The 19,973-nt window shown below is 41.8% G+C and overlaps 1 protein-coding gene across 6 annotated transcripts in view; it reads left to right on the top strand.

Annotated features, from left to right (window-relative positions):
* Positions 1–18,463: 18,463 nt before the first annotated feature.
* PPP1R21 (protein phosphatase 1 regulatory subunit 21) overlaps positions 18,464–19,973 on the top strand; it is a 61,743-nt gene continuing 60,233 nt past the window's right edge. For 4 of the 6 annotated variants that reach the window (XR_012158280.2, XR_012158278.2, XR_012158279.2 and 1 more), the window contains exon 1: positions 18,802–19,059. Coding sequence is in view for 1 of the 6 variants with exons in the window: in XM_073339237.2 (XP_073195338.1) it covers positions 19,000–19,059 (60 nt within the window). In the remaining 5 variants the exon portion in view is untranslated. Of the gene's footprint in view, positions 18,484–18,801; positions 19,060–19,973 lie in introns of those variants that run through there. The other 2 variants (XR_012158281.1, XM_073339237.2) reach the window with 2 other exon arrangements.

Here is a 19,973-nt window from a genome sequence, read left to right as displayed (position 1 = left end):
TTCCAATTTAAGTATTCATACAGCCATGCTGCTGAAGGCCTTCTGTTCTAAGGTTCTGTTCCAGTGCTTGTTGAAGATAATGGAGATACTCCAATTGACTTAATGGGCTTTGGATCAGGCCCCAAGATATTCAAGCATCTACATAGCGTTTCTTTGGTATTTAAATCCAGTGGCTTTAAGAGGGCTCCACTTTTACTTTTAAGCATAAAAGTAAAAAGAAAAAAAAAGAAATCTGTCTCTCTGGCACTGTGACTGTGTGCACACAGCCCTAGTCCACCTTTACTGAAGAAAAAATGGTATACAAATGTGCTCCATTTTGCATCTCATTTGCATCTCTTTAGATGTCTTGAGCAATGAATTAGCTGACCGTACCTGTTATTGATCAGATAATGGGTGAAATTAATTATCTCACAATTGAAAAACAAACAAATGATTAATTACAAACATGGGATTTCTTAACACTGAGATGTACGTGTTGATGCTTGACATTTCTTTCACTAGTGTTTGCCAATATACTTTTTAATAGAGTTCGATACATGTTCAGTATAGCAGTGTAAAAGTAATGATTATTATATCAATATAAAAATAATGATTCAATTATGGAGAAGCATCATTAATATCCCCTTGAAATTCATTTAAGTTTTGTATATCTCAATTTTTTAAAATTCAGCACTATGGAATAAGTGTCGTATTAAGCTCCTGATAAAGTCAATCACAGCCTTTCTGTTAACCCTAAATATTCAAATATTGGAAATTGTATTCATACCCATTTTCTTGCTGTTTGCCTTGGTAAGACCGTTAACCTGTTCAACTCTTATCCTTCATTTCCCAACAGAATCAATGTTTTCAAAATAAAGATTCCATACTAAATAGGGACCTGACTGTACCACTTTTACACTGGAATCAGTTGTGCTATTCAGCATGAGTGAGGGTGTCAGAATTGGGAGATAAGTTTATAATGTATTTTAGTCTCCGCATGCAAAGACAGAGCAATAAAATCATTCTGTAATTAACAAAAAGTTAAGGGTGCAATTTGCACCTTTCACATAAAACCTAAATGAATGAACTGGGAGAAATGGGGGATTGGAATCCTCCCTTCTGAGCAAGCAGTAGTAGGGCACAGGACACTTGTACAACTGCTTTGCACCCATTGCTACAGTCTGTGCTGCACTCCCCACCAAGTGCAAAGGCAGATGGATCTTTACTTTACTCACCCATTGACCACATTCCCACATGTCCTTGTATTAATCTCAGTGCTGTATTCCAGCAGACAGAAGGGCTGTGGTGTCCTCCTGCAATCTCTTGCTTCTCAGATCTCAACATCTCCCGCTGCAGGGGATGTGAATGTCATCCTAACTGTTCAGTTGTGGATTACCCTTCTTTTATATTCTCCTTGGATAGTTTCATATCCTTTCACTTACACACCTCGGGGTCTGAGTTAGACCATGGTGTATATAGTATAAATTGAAGGGTGTTTTAACTGCTTTCTCAGTGACATTATATAAAGAGTTCATACCAAATGGTCAGTTTAACTATATTTTAGCAGCTGTTAAAAGGGTAGGGAAAGTGTTAATGTCACTTGCAATTTTTAATTAAAATGAAGAAGTGTATGAGACCTGTTTATCAGGGAGGCTATCCTATTAAATACTGATGTGAATACTGTACAAAGCTGAATCAGTCTTTCAAATTCCAGTACTAAATTATTGCTTCTGTGAAAATCACAGCAAATGTTTTAAAATCCAACTTTTAAAAATGGAAGTTGCAAGTCATTCAACTTCTTTGTTAGGCTAAAAAGTGAAAGCTTTGGTTAAAGCAAAGCATTCATACATGTTAATAATGGGGTAGTCAAAATATTTATCGAAAGAAAAGGTAGAGTACCTGCCATTATCTTAAAGCACATTTTCGCATCTAACTGCCAGTGCCATTATCAAGACTGTTTTATAAATGTACATTTCTTCAAACTAAGTGCATAATTTAAAGTATTATGTTGCCATCATATAGTGATATAAGACATTTTATAATTGCCAATTCATTGTAACTATTATTTATTTAAAAGTGAAATTGTAAGAGTGCTTTCTGATCAAAGCAACTGGAGTTGTTTTAAAATACTTCCTTTAGCTTGTTTTCTAATGTAGCATAAGAAATGTCTTGGGTTTATTTAGAATAACTCTGCCAGTAGATGACCAATCCGAACCCATTTCTCCTACACACACACACACACCTTCCCCCCCCCCCCCCCCGGTTCAGTCCTTTACTGATTTTAAAGACAATTTACAGAAGTTTAGGTTTTTGTATTCTAACCTCTGTTAATTAAAATGTTTATAAAGTTTATTTTTACCAAAGAGATGCAATTCAATATAAAACATTGCAGAATAAACTTTGTTTTATAACATTTGTGACTGGTCATTTTCTGCACATTTTTTATGTATGTGATTGAAGGGGCTTATATACAAATAAACAGCATTAAGAATGGGAAGCAGGCCCAGTATTATCTATTTTTCCACAGAGATACAGGGCCTGTTTTCATGAGGGGCTGAGTGCCCTTGACTCCCATTCAAGTCACTGCCTCACAGGATTGTCCCATTTAAAAAAAATCTTTGTAATTCAGTCTAGGTTTCTGCTTAGTTATGAGTCACTCTCATATGGAAATAAGTTGTACCACAAGTGAACTCTGCCAACACATTAAAACATCCACTGTCTGTCTAACTCTTCCTTGATAACTGGACCAGTCTGAATCCACTCCTGTGGTGAAATCCTGGCCCCACTGAAGATTATGAGAATATTGCTATTTGACTTTGAGACCAGAACTTCACCCCTAAATTCTGGAATTTAAGACTATTTTGAGGTCACTGGTCACTGCAATGAGTATCACTTCATCCCTTTCCCTGCTCTACTGCTATGCCTTGCTCAAGAGGTGTACGTTTTGCTTTTGTACACAAGGTATTTGTTTAAAATATTTACTTAATTTTAAAAATATTTGCAGATAGTAGCAATCAGATGATCCACACAATTATGAAATAAATTGAATATCCCCAGTTGGCTATGCTAGTTACTCACAGAACTGCCATTGAGTGCTTGGAAGACACATTATTCCTTAATAAAACAATTCAGTTTCTCCAAGGGTCATTGATTTATATCCCCCTCAGGGTTTGTGATTTTTGTTTTGTTTGGTACTTTTCCAGTTTTATCTAATTTTTCTTTCAATATGATGATGTTCAAACTCTGGCATGCCCTACTTTTCATGGGGCCCTGTGCAAAGCAATATGCAGTAGCTCACTCCTTTTTCTCCTTCCTGCTGTCCCAAACCACTTACTCCTTTGGGCTCTGACTCCTTACTAAAATAAAAAATGGATTCTTACTCTGCCTGACAGCAGGGGTGTGTTTTGTGAATAGGGTGAGGCCCAAAGAAAGAGTGGTCTGCACCCATAACCAAGCTTCTCATATATGCATTCAACCCTGTTGATTCATGCCCTGAACTCTGAAATGTATTGTCCCCTCTCCCTAATTGAATGTCTTACTGCATGTTCCATTTTTATTCTAAGACAGTGCTTCATACCACAAGATGAAATCAAAGTTGCTAATGTATTAATTTAACTTACTCCATCTTAATATTTCCCCCTTTAATCTACAAGAGACTAGCTTGCTTTTTTTATTAGAATTGTTTTATTTTTGAACTGTGCTAATAAATGTGAAAATTTCATTAAGCAAATCAACTAGAAACTTGGGTTACATCATGTAAAGAAACTGGTCTTAGAAACTATAGTAGGATGGGATCTTAGCTTAAGAGTGAACTGCTTCAGCACCATCATGAAAGTCTTGGATCTAAATGTTATAATTAAAAGCCTAATGAGATACTCTGAGTTATGAGGGTCTGGTACTATCATGGATTCCATCGACATCCTAAACTTCAGGAATGCCAGAACTTAATGATGGATTTTTTTTTTCTCTTGCAGACATTGGTTTATCTCTTTTCTATTTTCCTCCCTGCATGTAATTTATTAAATCCCACAAATGAAATTAAAGCTCTACTGTCTTTAGAAATGTTTTATTCTGATATTTTAAAGGAGTGATATGCAATAAATGTGAGTCTTAATTTAATCTAGTAAACCAAGAGAGATGTTCAGACTCTAAATCACAAATTACACAACATCCCAGTGCCAATAATTCTTGTTGAGCTGTAGTGTTAAGTTATCTGTTAGCTGACAAGAGTACTCCTTATATTTTCTAATTAGCTTAGGTGAAACAACAATTACATATAAAGTATTAGTGGTGTGTGTGTAATTGTCATTCGGTGGTATTGTAGAAAAGAACTTTAACTTCACTCTTAAATTTCCCAGGGTCTTTTTCCTTGGGTTTAGTTGTAGATTATGCTCCAGTCTAAATAATCACAACTTTTTAACCATTATACAAGGTGTGATTATGAATATTTATCATGAAAAGGTGATTTATTAGTTTCTTAACACAATGAATCTTAACCTGGAATCTAGTAGTTCGAGTAGTGTTCCTAGGGTGCTCCACTGTAGGTTTTTCTGCACCTCTACGCAGAGATTTTGGGTAGCAGTGTCTGTTTGACCCACACATGCATTCTCTCTCCTTTGTGGTCTGCCTTGAGACTATCTAGCAATGTGTGGCCACCTTTGGTCTTGAATGGTACGAGCAGTTGTCCCTTATCTGCATCATTAGTAAAAATAGTAGTTATTTGCACTCTTTTAGTTTAATAATTAGAATTTTTGTTTCCCCTATTGGGAATAAAAATAAAGTAAAAAGAACTTTTCGTTCATGTTTCCTGCCCTTTCAGGGAGGGGGGAGAATCACCCCTACAGGGGTGCTAGCTAGTCCGGACTTTCTGTTTTTTCCATTTAAAAAAAAAAAGGGAAAGAAGACAAAAAAGAAGAGTGGACTTTTCTTTTGCATTGCTTGCTTTTGGAGGTTGATAACCCCACCAGGGGCATGCCTGGCTCCCCCAGTTTCACGAGGTGCCTCTCCTGCAAGGAAGCAATTCCGGTAGCAGACACACACTCTCACTGTGTCCGGTGCCTGGGAGAGTCACATATCCCACAAAAGTGCACACTCTGCCAGCAGCTGAAGACAAGGTCGTGGGGGAAAAAAACAAGCTGAAGTTAAAACTCCTTCTGATGGAGAGTGCATTTCAGCCACCAGCTAACTCTGGTGCTGAACTTTCTCCAGGACGCACATCATCCCCAGATCCTTCAATTTCCAAGGGCGTAGAATCACGAAAAAAACCCAGCAGATTCCCCCCATAAAGGCTCGAGAAAAAGGTCTCCAAACCCCCAAACAGAGTCTTTGGCCAGTCAGAGGGTTCCCCGGCGCATTCAGCCACTTCGATAGCAACGGCACCAGCGGCTCCGAAGCGCGGTACCCAGAAGCATCAGGGTCCCTCCGCTATCTGCTCTGCCACAACACCTAAAGACACCAGGGGCTCAGGCTCCAAGGCAGCGGTGCCAACTCCTACTGAAGAGGATAAAGACCACACCACCTCAGAAAGACCAGCACTGGTGAAACCATCAGTACCGAGTGCAGCAAAGCTCCTCACACCAGAGTGTTCATCATATAAGCAACTGGCAGTCCCACTCAACACCGACACTCCTCCATGGTAATGAGTGAGTTGACAGTACTGAAAGATTTCTGGGACCTGGTGATCAAAATCCCCATTACTTTGTACCAGGGCCCCATACCAAGCAGATCCCTAAGCCCAGAATCACCCATGGCACCGGGCCATTTACTACAAACACCCTGGTCAGCACCACCCTTACATACTGATATGTCTGACAGTGACCAGGAGGATGTTATTTCCCTGGCTTCTCACCGTGGCCCGCCGTCACAGTACCAGGGACCTCCACAGCTCCACCCTCATGCCGACCCTCAATCTAGGTACAGGCCTACTTGGGCACCCTCACCATCCATGCCCTTCCTTCTCCAGTGGCCGTATTGAGATCCTGGGATGATGTACAGATCACACATTTCATGGGCGTCCAATGTCTCTCTCAGAGTTAACCAGACCTTATCCTACAGCTGCATGTCTAGAGCCCCTGAACCGGAGGAGGAGGAAACTTTTGAAGGATATGAAGAAAGGCTCAAAAAGGAGGCTACCCTCCACCAAACTTCTCCTTCTTGTCACCAGATGAGGCTTTAATGCCCCCCACCCCTCACCCCACCACTAGCTGATGGTTTTTAAACTTTCAAGATCTTACTAAGAGGGCGGTGGATGAGCTGCAAATTCCCCTGCAGGAGGGAGCAGATACACATCACAAGCTGGTGATATTCTCCACATTGCCTCCTCATCCAAAATCACTCTCCCAATAACAAGTTGCGTCTAGATCCTGCCAAAATCATCTGGCAGACACCAGCCTCCATCACACCAACCTGCAAGAGAGCCGACAAAAATACTACATCCCTCCCAATGAGGCAGAACTGTTGTTTCAACACCCTCACCCCAGCTTGATCATAGTAAATGCAGTTAATGCATGTGGCAAGAAACACCACGCCAAGTTGACTCCATATGACTGAGATTGGAGAAGGCTAGATCTCTTTGGAAGGAAGGCGTCTTCGTCAGCAACACTGAAATTCAGGATCATGAATTACCAAGCTAAATATGATTTTATTAATTATGGGAAACTCAGTGCTTTCACTGAAAATTTACCAGAGGTGCAAAAAAAGCAGTTTCTGTCCATTCTCAGAGAGGCCCAGTTAGTGACCAGAACTGCACTACAGATGGCATTGGATGCAGCAGATACAGTGGCCCGCTCGGTCTCCATGGCAATGGTAATGCGGTGGGCTTCCTGGCTACACTTTTCCAGGTTAGGACAAAGGACAACAGACAATGGTTGAGGTTCTTGCATTGGAAGGGCCCAAGGTCTTTGCTGATAAGACCAATGCTCTCTCCACACCCTAAAGGATTCCTGGGCCACATTATACTCCCTGGGAATCTATTGTGGGACAAAAGAGAAGATATGGCTCTCAACCACAGCCCAGGTCACGACCTCCTCAGTACCCACTGTCACAGTGCTACTATGAGCCACAGCGTTAGAGGTCCAGGGTACAAAAGTGGAAGCAGTCAGCATCCCAATTTGTGACCCCTCCTACTGCCTCTTCTAGGCATTTTTATGGGTTGGCTGAGGGCCCAAAAGCTAGTCTTTGCATCACCAGCTACCATCTATCCACCTACCATGTCCCTTCGGAAATTGCCTGACCCTCTTTCACAGCAATTGGCAGAACATCACCCCCGACAGATGAGTCTTAAAGATTATTTTGGAGGGTCACACCATTCAATTCACATCCCTCCCCCGTTCGCACCTTCCTTCCCTGTCCCTCTTCAGGGACCTTTATCACAAGAACCTCTTTTGCCAGAAAACAGATCACCTGTTATGCCATAGAATAGGTCACATCGCAATTTAGGGACAAGAAGTATTACTCCCATTATTTCCTGATCCCCAAGGCAAAGAGAGGTTGGAGGCCCATCCTAGATCTAAGGACATTAAACAGATACACAAAGGCACAGAAGTTCAAGATGGTCATCTAGCTGCCAATATTCCAGCTCTAGAGCAAGGAGATTGGTTTTCAGACCTCAACCTACAAGATGCCTACTTCCACATCTCAATATGACTGTCACACAGGAGAGTCCTAGGATTTACCTTTGGGCGGGACCATTATCAATACAGGGTGTCATATTTGGCTTCTCGTCCCCACCCAGGGTATTCTCCAAGTTTCTCTCCAGCGTAGCAGCACACATGCAAACATTGGGCATTATCTACCCAAACTTAGATGACTGCCTCCACAAGGCTCCCACATTACAGGACACCATATGTGCCACCTAATGATCATGCGCACGTTTGCGCAACTGGGCCTACAACCCAGAAATCAACACTCACTATGGTACAGAGACTGGAGTTCATTGGAGCACATATTTACCACCCTCACAAGTCTAGAGACAGTCCAGGACAGCACACAAACATCGGCCAGGGCCTGCCTACAGCTGCTCAGCAAATGGCAGCATCCACCTCCGTCACCCTGCACACCCAGTTGTTCATGAGGTGTCTACAGATGCGGCTCAGATCTGTCTATTCCCTGAACAAGGACAGGCTAAGCAAACCGCTATCAATACCTTCCACTGTAAAGCACTCTCTGAACTGGTGGAAAGACCCCTCCAATATCTGAGGTGGTGTTCCATTCATGCTGACTCTAATGATAGATGCCTCCCTAATAGGCTCGGTAGCCCATCGACAATACATCAAGGTTCAGGGCAAGTGGTCTTCCACAGAAGCAGCCTTCCATATCAATCTGTTGGAGTTAAGAGCTGTGCACACTTTCTCCTATTCATCAAGAACACAAAGGTCATGATGGACAAAATAACCTTTATGTTTTACATCAATCACCAAGGGGCACCAGATCTGCCTCCCTCTGCACAGAAGCACTAAAACTTTGGAATTGCTGCATCCAACAAAACATGCTCATCTCAGCTGTCTACCTATCTGGGATACAGAATGTGATAGAAACTTTTCTCACAAATTCACAAATGGGAACTGAACTCAGAGGTGCTTTGCGCATATTCTCACTTTGGGGAACCCCAACTATAGATGTCTTTGCTACGTACCAGAACAAGCAATGTCCTTGCTGTTGCTCCAGAGCAAGCCTGGGGAAACAGTCCCATGGGATAGGGACCTTTTATACACCTTTCCCCTGTTTCCTCTACTATCTAAAGTCACGTTGAAAATACGAGACAAAGTGAGAGTTATTCTGATTGCCCCTCCTGGTCAAGACAAGTTTGGTTCCCCTACCTGGCACAGATGGCACTATGTCTATGGTTCCTCTTCAGCCCCATTCCTCACCTTCTCTCTTCACCCAAACATGCAGGTCCTCCACCTCCAGGTTTGACTCCTTCTTGGTTCCAAGACTTAAAGGAAGAATGCTTTGACAAGGTGAAAGATGTGTTGCTACACAGCCCAAAATTGACCATTCGGCATATTTACCTGCAGAAATGGAAGTGATTCCAAATTTGGTGTGATTCTAAGCACATAAACTCAACATTGTCGTCTCTCCCTCTCATTTTAACCTTGAAGTCAAAACTCTCTCTGAGCTCTCTTAAGAAGCAGCCATGTATCTTGCAGCTGTAATGGCCTTTCACTGTCATGTAGATGGATACTTGGTGTTTGCCCACCTACTGACGCACGGATACCTTATGGGCATTGAAAATCTCTTACTGCAAGTGAGAAGACCCACTCTAACATGAGATGTTAATCTAGTTCTCAGAGCCTTGACTAGACTAGACTGCCCTTTGCACCCAGGGTGACTTGCTCTCTCTTCCACCTGTCCACGAAGACAGCATTTTTGATTGTCATCTCTTCAGCTAGATGCGTAGGAGAAATAGCGGCCCTGATGGCACACCTGCCACTCATGGTCTTTTAAAAAGACAAAGTAACACTGAGGCCGCATCCCAAGTTTCTCCCTACAGTAGCCTCTGTCTTCCATATGAATCAACAAATCACCTTCCTGGTTTTTTCCCAAAACCACATCATGACAACAGGGAAGCAATTCTGCATATGCTAGACATTACAAGAGCGCTAGCAAGCCCTGTCCAAGTAAACTTTAGGATGTCTCCTAAACTCTTCCTTTCATTTGCGGAAAGATCCAAATGTTCTGCGACATCGGCTCAAAGATTATCCAAATGGGTCTCTGGTTGCATTAATCACTGTTACCAGGGGCGCAACCTGTTGCTTCCATCTGGAGTCTGTATATACTCCATGAGGTCAATCTCTACCTCAGTCACATTCCTTAAAGATGTCCCTATCTCCAAAACTTGCAGAACAGCGAGTTGGGCCTCTGCCCATACTTTTGCAGAACACTATGTGATCACCGGAGACTTGGCCTCTGATGCTGTCATAGATATAAAGGGAAGGGTAACAACCTTCCTGTATACAGTACTATAAAATCCCTCCTGGCCAGAGGCACAACATCCTTTTACCTGTAAAGGGTTAAGCAGCTCAGGTAACCTGGCTGGCACCTGACCAAAAGGACCAATAAGGGGACAAGATACTTTCAAATCTAGGGCGGGGGAGAAGGTTTTTGTCTGTCTGTTCTGTGTGCTTGCCAGAGAGAGTTCAAGAAAGCAAGCAATCCAACTGCATTAGAATTAGTAAGTACTAGCAAGGAAATGCGTTGGTTTACTTTTGTTTTTTGTTTTTACTTTTGTTTTGTTTTTTTTCTGTGCTGAGGGGAAGGTGTATTCCTGGTTTTCTTTTTGTAACTTTTAAGGTTTTTGCCCAGAGGGAAATCCTCTGTTTTAAATCTGATTGCCCTGTGAGATTAGCTTCCCTTCTAATTTTACAGAGGTGCTGCTTTTAACTTTTTTCTTTCTAATAAAGTTCTGTTTCTTTTAAGAGCCTGACTGATTTTTCTATTGTCCTAAGATCCAGGGGTTTGGGTCTGTGATCACTTTGTAACCAATTGTTTAGGATATTATTCTCAAGCCTCCACAGGAAAGGGGGTGTAAGGGTTTGGGGAGATATTTTGGGGGAATAGGAACTCCAAGTGGTCCTTTCCCTGATTCTTTGTTAAATCACTTGGTGGTGGCAATGTACCCTCCAAGGGCAAAAAGTTTGCGCCTTGGGGAAGTTTTACCCTAAGCTGGTAGAAATAAGCTTAGTGGTCTTTCATGTGGGTCCCCACATCTGTACCCTAAAGTTCAGAGTGAGGAGGGAACCCTGACAGATGCCATCTTCGACTCCACAGTACTCTCTGTAATAACAGACTATACTCCAAAGCTCCAGCCCCCATGGGGGATACTGCTGTGGAGTCACCTACAGCGAAGCACCCATAGCGACACTACTTGAAGAGGAGGAGGAAGTTACTCACCTTGTGCAGTAACAATGGTTGTTCAACATATGTGCCCCTAGGGGTGCTCCATGACCTGCCCTTCTACCCTCTACTTTGGAGTTCTCAATATGGAACTCTGTGGTAGAGAAGGAACTGAGAGTGGTGCGCTCACGCAGCACTAGATAGCCTCGAGGCGGACCATGAGGGAGGGAGAGCGCATGTGTGGGACGAACGGACCCTGCTACGAAAAATCTCCAATTAGAGGCACGGGCGCAGACACAGCTACAGTGGAGCACCCATGGGGACACACATCTCAAAGAACCATTGTTACTGCACAAGGTAACTTCCTCATACTGTTTTAGACCTCAATCCTGCAAACATTTAAAAATATGCTTAATTTTAAGGACATGAGTAATCTGAGTTCACTCATTCAATGGGACTGCTTCCATGCTTAGAGTTAAGTATATGCATCATGCAAATATTTATTATCTGGCACTTATACTCTAGTACTGTGACAAAAGATCAAATAAGCAACATACTAGGTTAAATCAAATACATAAAACTTATGTATCCATTCATAAAAAGCTGATACCAAGTAAACATGTTTTGGAAAAACACTAAGGGCCAGATTTTTAAAGGTATTTAGGCACCTAGCTGCTTTTTAAAATCCAACTAGGTGCTTATTGTTAGGGGGCTTATTCCTTCACCCACTTACTTCCCTGGTCCTTCTTGCGTGAACAGAGAGCAACAATACCCGAAGTCCAAAGGTGCAAACAGTTCAATGTTTATTGGGGTGAACTTCCAGCAAGCATGATTCCAGTTTCCTTCCTTAGTATCCTCCTTCCCAGCTCTGACACCACAGAGCCTTACACCTGTGTGTCCCTGTTCCCATTCCTGCCCTTAGCAAAACATGATTCCAATTTCCTTACCCCCATTCCCTGTTCCCATTTCCCCCGCCCACTCACTTCCTCATTGACTACAGATTATATAGTAAAACTTGAGTTCTGCTTAGCTATACCTTAACCAATCATTTTCCTGAAATTTAACTAACCAATCCTAACATATTGTAACATGACTATGTACCCAATTATATCCCACCACCTTAATTAGTTTACACCCAGCAAAATTAATTATACAGCAGACAGGAACAATCACAGAACCAGACAGAGATTATACAGACAATAGCAAAGTGGAAACTATAATGACAAAACAATACAGAAGTGAGGATTTCACATCCCAGCTATTGATAAGTGAGTTCTTGCCAGACAGGATGCTGTTTCCTTTTACATTTTCTAGGCACTTCCCTTTCTCTGGAGGTGATAGGAATACAATCCTGTCCTGATAGTGACAGCCCAATAGCACCTTATTTCAATGTGACTAGTTTGGAATGTGAGGATGTGACTATTCACTTCCTAGCTTATGGCTGCCTCTGCTGCTTAGCCAAAGGCTTTAGCCTAAGAACAGGGCCTCAAACTGTCACAGTAAGAGAAGGCCCTTACACCAGCAGACAGTGATTTTGATTCTTTCTTTTATACCTCTAGAACTAGCCAAGTGATAAGAACACACCTAAATTCTTAAAGTACAGGCCTTTGCAGACAGGCCTGAATATCTATATTCTAACACTTATCTGTATATTTGGGTGTGTAAATATCTTTAAAATCTCCCCCAAAGTGCTTTGCATAATTTTTAAAGGCATTAAAATAAATTAAAGCTTCAATTTGTGTTTCTTATTAGTAAAAGGTATTAATGGGCTCCTAATAGCTTTCCATCTTCAAATCTGCACCAACAGAGTTATTTCCAACAGCAATAGGTTTCAATTATCTGAATTCTATATCTCCATCTATGGATCTGCTAGTCAGAAAGCTGCAGCCTCCAAACACATTGGAAATCCACCTCAAAGAGTAAGAAATATACCTTTTATTGGCTATGTTATAGGTAAATTGAAAAGATTAAAAATACCCCTTGAGTTGTTAAGGATGGACGTGGAAGATTGCAAAATGACCCAATCTTTTAAATGTTTTGCCCCTCTTAGTGTTAGCCCTTTCCAAAAGCAAACAATGCTTGGGTGACGCTTTAAATTAAAAAAAAAAAAAAGAGAAAAAAATTATTTCCTTATACCTACAAATATAACAATCTTGGCATTAATTTCTGTTACATAAAGTGCTGCCTTAAAAAAAATCACGATTCCATTGTGCAGCATGATGTCACCTCAACCCAATCATAACCTGTTTTCTCTGAACATAATGTTAACTCCCCAGAGAAGTATCCAGTGAGTGACAGCAACATCCATGCAGCAGTTGCTGGGCAACAAGATTCAGCTTTCAGCAAGATCTCATTCTAAAGCATTTAACCCTAGAACTGTCAGGGCAAATTATTTCTGATGTGGTTATTATTCTCTGCTGATTGGTTCTTTTAGAGGGTGTCCTAAGAATTCCATCTGTAGAAACAAACTCCAATTCTGATAGAATTGCTCTTCAATTAATAATTTCAAGCATCTCTTGGGAAGTATTCTAAAAAGCCTACCAAATGGATTTTGGTATGGAATTTCAACTTCAAAATCTTACTATGCAATCTTCCTGTCTTCTTTATTGTCATTGGACCAATGGTCAGAAGCACAATTTCTAAGGAATCACATTTTTAAAAACAATAACTGGGTATGAATAATAGTAGCTGGTAATAAAATTCATATTTAATTATTTCTAATTAATGTTACTGTGTCTTCTCAATCCTAAATTAATTTTGGTACAAATAAACTAAAGATTAAATAGCCTCTCATATAAAATCATTCAAGTGAAAATTTGAAATACAGTTTTGTATTCTGGGTAATTGTAATTATCAATAGGCTGTAATTAATACACACTGCATTTGCTCTATAGCTCAAAAAAAAAAAATGGAATTGTCCACTAACTCTCAGTGAGCATTCCTTTATTTCACCCAAGTTTGTTAACCTTAATCTCTTTTCACATTAATACAAAACTGCCCGTTGGAGGTGGCCTTGAAGGCTGCTGTCTCATTTAACAGAGAAAAATACCTCCCAAATATGACTAATCTTATTTTCTCTGGGCCAGTTATTCCATACCTAAATGTAGGTGCACTCTTTTGGTTCTTAACTGCATATGGTATATCATTCATAAGCTCAAATGATGTAGCTTTTGGAGTTCAGTGCCAAAACTATGGTCATGAGCTTTAACATCAGATACATATTGCTGCGAACTCATAAAAAAATGCAGAAGTTGTTTCTTAAAAAATACACAAAGGAATTACTGGAGGTTGAACTGATTGCTTAAAAAGTATTTAAAATTGTATTTTCTTAGCTTTGAGACTCGCTGTTGTGAAGACTCAAACCCAACACTGCATTGCTTTTGATGCCATGTTTCCCATGATACTAAGCCTTTATCGACAAAAGCATACTTACCTATTTAACCCCCTGAATTGCAATGCTACCCTTGCCCCCTTCAATCTCCCCATTGGCTTCCCCTCTTCTATTGCATCAAGTTCATATTTCTTGTTACCGATTTCAAAGTTCTACTTGACACTGTCTCTCCTTATTTATCTGCTCTTTTCTGATTCCATGTTGTTCCTGCTCCGTGTTCCTTTAATGAAACATCCTTCTCATGCAAACATCTCTACGTTTGTACACGTAGGCTCTATGGAACACTCTATTTGAGCTCCTCCAAAAGGTCCCCTACCCTTTCCATATTCAAGTCCCTACTTGAAGACCATGGGAGTGTCTATGGAAAACTTACTAACAATGACAAACTAGAGTAATCTGGGAACAGTTTACATGTCCTATTTAACATACATATATATATTCTGTTAATGCAAAATATATATTGTATATCCTTTGCCCCTTCCCTCTCACTGTTTGCTTATTTGTCTCTTTGGATGGTGAGTAACTTGGAGCAGATAAGATGTCTACTTTCCTGCTTAGAAAACCCTACCATGTTGTGAATGCTATCAAAAAGACATAATTAAATAACCCAGATGAGTAAAGATTACTCACACAGGAGTTTGTAGAATGGGGTCCACAGCTAAAAGAATGTTCTATTAACAAACCATATTGGTTTTCAATGAATCATAGAATATCAGGGTTGGAAGGGACCTCAGATCATCTAGTCTAACCTGCTGTGCAAAGCAGGACCAATCCCCATTTTTTGCCCCAGATCCCTAAACGGCCCCCTCAAGGATTGAACTCACAACCCTGGGTTTAGCAGGCCAATGCGCAAACCACTGAGCTATCTCTCCTCCCCCAATGAGATATTCCCTCTTTATCAAAGAACATTTCAAAATTGGAGATATCAATTTTTATAACATTTCTCCTTTTTGTTTTTACCTCACCCCATGAAACTGGGTGACTTGTCTCACTGAAAATAATAAAAATCATGTAGGATTGTTGTACCTCTTTTCCTATCGCCAACGAAGCTAATGAGCTGGAGATTTTGAGTGCAACTGGCATCACTAGTATGTGTTTCCCAAAGTGTGAGTGTACCCTTCAAGGGGAAGGGCATGAAAGACGAGCAGGGGGTGCAGAATATGTATAAATAGAGATTGGTAGGCCTTTAACAAAACATGATGGGGCTACAAAGCAAGGGGAGGCTAGAGGCACATGACTGGTTTCAATTTCCTGAGAGGAGGTCAGGGGCAGTGGAGACAGCTTAGCTTTCACAAGTTTGGGAAACACTGACTTCTGCAACTGTTACAGTTTTTGTTGGTGTCTCAAGATCTCAGTTGCCCCCTCTGCACCACAACCCATGCATTCTAGTGGAATAATGAAACTGTTCAATGGAGAGGAGTCCTAAGTGCTGGACAAAAAATACTCTTACATGAGCTGTGAAATCAGATACAAATCACCATGGGCAGTTTCATGATCAGAATTGAATGCAAAAGTCATTTGTTCATCTTGTCTTTCGCTGGTAATTTCTTTACACACAGACACAACTCACTCAGTCAAAAACATACCAACACCCTGTATAAATGAATCAAACTATTTCTCCTATAGGCTGGAAAGAAAGGAAGGAGCAAAGTATTTACAAAGTGTGAATGTATGTGTGCATCATACTTATATTTTTAAAAGCACGTGGCTTGATTTTATAAAAACAGAATGATCGGGTTGGGAAAGACGTAAAAGGCATTACTCAACAAAAGATTTGTTTTAGATTCATCATGAGAAAGTGCACATATCCTGCTGTTCAAACTTGTTGTTGCTAAGATAACAGAAACAAAACATGAGTTTAGGGTGTTTGCTGCATCTGTGGATGTAGCTTGTGCATTTTCTTATCATAGTCTGATCACCGAAGATAGTATGTTTCCAATAATTTCTGGAATGATTATTGACTTGCATAACCTACTTTGTCTCAAATCTGGAGATCTGAGTGTAGTAAAATGAGCTCACCCACAATCTTTGTAAATAGCTGCTGTTGCTACTGTGGAATGGGTTGAACCAATCACTTATTAAAGTGCTTGTATATTTTCTCTTCCTGTTCTGAAAATCAAGTTGCCAAACGGCTCCCCCTAGTGTGCTAATGCTAAAAGTAGACTGTACAATTTATAGGACAAAATGCATGTTTAAATGAGAGTTTTTTCATTTTTATGCCTTGCTGTAGATTTTGACTAAGGTTTTACATAATAAATTAATTTTATTGAGGCAAAAATATCAGTGAGACTTAATGGAATACACAGTGTGACATTGCACTCCATATGCTTTATGAAAATATGCTTGGAATGTGAATATAATGTAACTGGAATATGCTTTATGCAAAAGGTCTCTTCTAAGGTATCATTACAAAACTTACAATCTACTGAGTGTGTCCATCCTATTTGTATATATGTATCATTCTTGTATCTAAAACTAGAAATATGAAGTTAACTCTGAGGTCCTATTGTAATTATGCAAAGTGTGGGCCATTAATAGTGGTTTAGAATCTTGATGGCATCCATTGACTAGGACTAACTAGATGGTTTATTTACCTGCAAGCCTTCTTGTGGACGTGGGGGCCAGCCTGTGGGTAACGAAGAATGAGGTCCTACAGTGACATGTGACCATGTCACCTGATATTGGAATCCATCTTAAACCTGGTGCTTTTCCATTTAGAAGGGAAGGGTGGGAACCCAGAGAAAGTCAAAGGATTCCCGCCTTGTGCCAAAGCGATAAAAAGGAGTGGAACATAACAAAGGGGGCGGCAGTTATGAGAAATCCCCTAGTTACCACCTGAGCTGGAACTAACAAGAACTGTACCAGGGGAAAGGATTGGACCCAGACTAAGAAGGAGTCTAGTCTGTGAAAGAAGCTTATTGGAACATGTCTGAGGGTGAGATTTACCGCTATTCAGTTTCTTAATATATTAGACTTAGACTTGCGTGTTTTTGCTTTACTTTACTTGGTGACTTACTTTGTTCTGTTATTACTTGAAACCACTTAAATCCTACTTTTTATACTTAAAAGTGATTTTATTGTTTATTAATTAACCCAGAGTAAGTGATTAATACCTGGGGAGCAAACAGCTGTGCATAGCTCTCTATCAGTGTTATAGAGGGTGGACAATTTATGAGTTTACCCTGTATAAGCTTTATACAGAGTAAAATGGATTTACTTGGGATTTGGATCCCACAGGGAGCTGGGTGTCTGGGGCTGGAGACAGGAGTACCTGCTGAGTGGTTTTCAGTTAAAGCCTGTGGCTTTGGGGGCATGGTTCAGACCCTGCGTCTGTGCTGCAGCAGGCTAGCGTGTCTGGCTCAACAAGGCAGGGTTCTGGAGTCCCAAGCTGACAGGGAAAACGGGCTCAGAAGTAGTTTCAGCACATCAGGTGACAGTCCCAAGGGGGTCTCTGTGACCAAACGCGTCACACACAGCTCTTTGTAATTAAACATACATATTTGGTGTTGAAAATACACATCTAATTTGTTCATACCAAATATTTTCCAAATGATGGTGTGATGTGTTCCCTATAAATATATATTTATTTCACACATGGTGACAGTATCCATGGGTTAAATTCCCTTATTTCTGCACCAATATCATAACCAAATTTATGTTATGGTGGTGATGGTCTCATATGCACCCTCCCCACTGATTCTTCTCACCTAAGACTTAATTTCACATCTAATCCCTGAGGATTGTTTAAAAAAATGCTTGATTTTTCAAAGAACCTCCCTGTCAAAAAGGTTTTCATCTTTCTCCGGACATGCAGATGAGGTAAGGCAGGGTTGGTTCTCTGCAGGCCAGGAGAAGGGGTAACTTTTTGTGCTCTCTGCCGCCCCTGGCTACGACCACCTGGGGCCAGCCAGGAGCCCTTGGCTCCAACCACGGCCATATGCCAGGTGAGAGAATGAGCCCAGCCTACCGACCCTGATTTTGGACATTTTAAAGTAGTGTCTAACTAGCAGGCCCCACGGCTCCAATTTCACCGTGTGACAAAACTGGGATCTCTTGAACTTGGTGCCCTTGTACAATTGCCTCCCTCCTCTGGTCAACCCAGTATATTTCCCCCCTCCCTGCAGTGGCTGAAACATGCTGCTGCCCAGGTCACGGGGATTGTGCACACGCAACTGAGGCGCTGCCCCACAGGCCCGTTCATTACGGGATGGGGGCCTCGACTACACCCGGTACCCTCCCCTCACCGGTTTTATCAATGGGAGCTGGTCGGCTAGATACCGGTGAGAATCCAGCCCCCACACACCCCCACCCTCTAACACTGAACCCTCTCAAGTCACCCACTGCACGCTCGCGGGCTAGCTTCAGCTCAGCGTTGGGATGGATGCGCGGCGTTAGAGCCCTCGGGCCTCGCCGCTCCGTTGTCTATCCTTGGTCGGGCTCCGTAGCCCCGTTACGCGTTACCTAGGGGCGCGTGTGAGGCTGTTGCCATAGTAACGATGGAGCGCTCGTACCTTCCCGTGTCACGTGACCCGCACTCCGGTTTCCCTGTCTGTTGTAGCCAAGCTACGGAAGGGAGAGGGTAGCTCGTGATCCGCCCTCGCTCCGCCATCTTGGACTTTGCGTCAAGATGATGGTGTCGAGGAGGGAAGTCGGCCTCGCCCCGTAGTCTAGTGTGAGATTGCGTGGTGACGTTAGCGCGTTCTCATGTCTAAACGCGGAAGTGTGTCGGTACGGACGGGGCGTGGTTCAGCCGGGGCGACCGTGGGCAGTGGTAGCTACTAAGGAGTTGTGGGGCAATGGCGGCGGGTGCGGAGCTGCCCGGGAAGTACCAGAAACTGGCTCAGGAGTATTCGAAGGTACTGGGCGTGAGACACCGTGATGCCGATACTCTTCCTCTATCGCGATACTTTCCAGATGCCAGCACTGATACTGGGACGGTAGTGCGAGAAACTGCTAGCAGTTACTCGTATGTAAAAAACTGCTATTTGATGTAATTTGTTACCAGTAGCAGCTAATTGTTACCATTAGCAGTTACTGATACCTAAGGTGGTTCTTATTTGCTGACTTGTCCTAATTTGCTAAAATTTGACAATAGAGTGGGATGGAAGCATAAAGTCTTTGGCTTCTAAATGACCCTGCTTGGTGTACATATCAATTATCTCTTAATAGAGGATTGTAAAAAGTGGTGAGGTCATTTAAACATCATTTATTTTGTAGCTTCATTTATGGTGCTAACACTGTAGCATTCTGATATTGATACTTATGCTCTAGTGACCTGTGGGTTCTATTCATTTTAGTGGGACGCGGGACATCTGGAGGAGAATTTAAACTCTTAATTTCCTTAGGGTTTGCTTCTTTAGGGGGGAGGGATAGCTCAGTGGTTTGAGCATTGGCCTGCTAAACCCAGGGTTGTGAGTTCAATCCTTGAGGGGGCCATTTAGGGATCTGGGGCAAAAATTGGGGATTGGTCCTGCTTTGAGCAGGGCGTTGGACTAGATGACCTCCAGACGTCCCGTCCAACCCTAACCTTCTATGATTTAGTATACTTCTGTGCTGGGTGATTTCTGACCATTACAGTTCATCAAGTCAGCAGGCACAGGCAGTAATGCACTTGTCCTGTTGCCTTGACTGAGAGGTTTCTAATCAAAGGGAGTGTAGCTTCCAGGAAGCTCCTGGGGTAATATCTTGTTGGAGATGAAAGGGCTTGTTCAGAAAGAGATTTTGGAGTCTGTAGTGTAAAGATGAGCCAGATGGGTTTGTCTCCATGCAG

The sequence above is a fragment of the Lepidochelys kempii genome, chromosome 3 (genome assembly GCF_965140285.1).
Source record: "Lepidochelys kempii isolate rLepKem1 chromosome 3, rLepKem1.hap1, whole genome shotgun sequence".
In the NCBI taxonomy this organism is placed as follows: Eukaryota; Metazoa; Chordata; order Testudines; family Cheloniidae; genus Lepidochelys; species Lepidochelys kempii.
The sequence above is the reverse complement of the archived record's forward strand: the minus strand, read 5'-3'. Positions and strand labels throughout refer to the sequence as shown.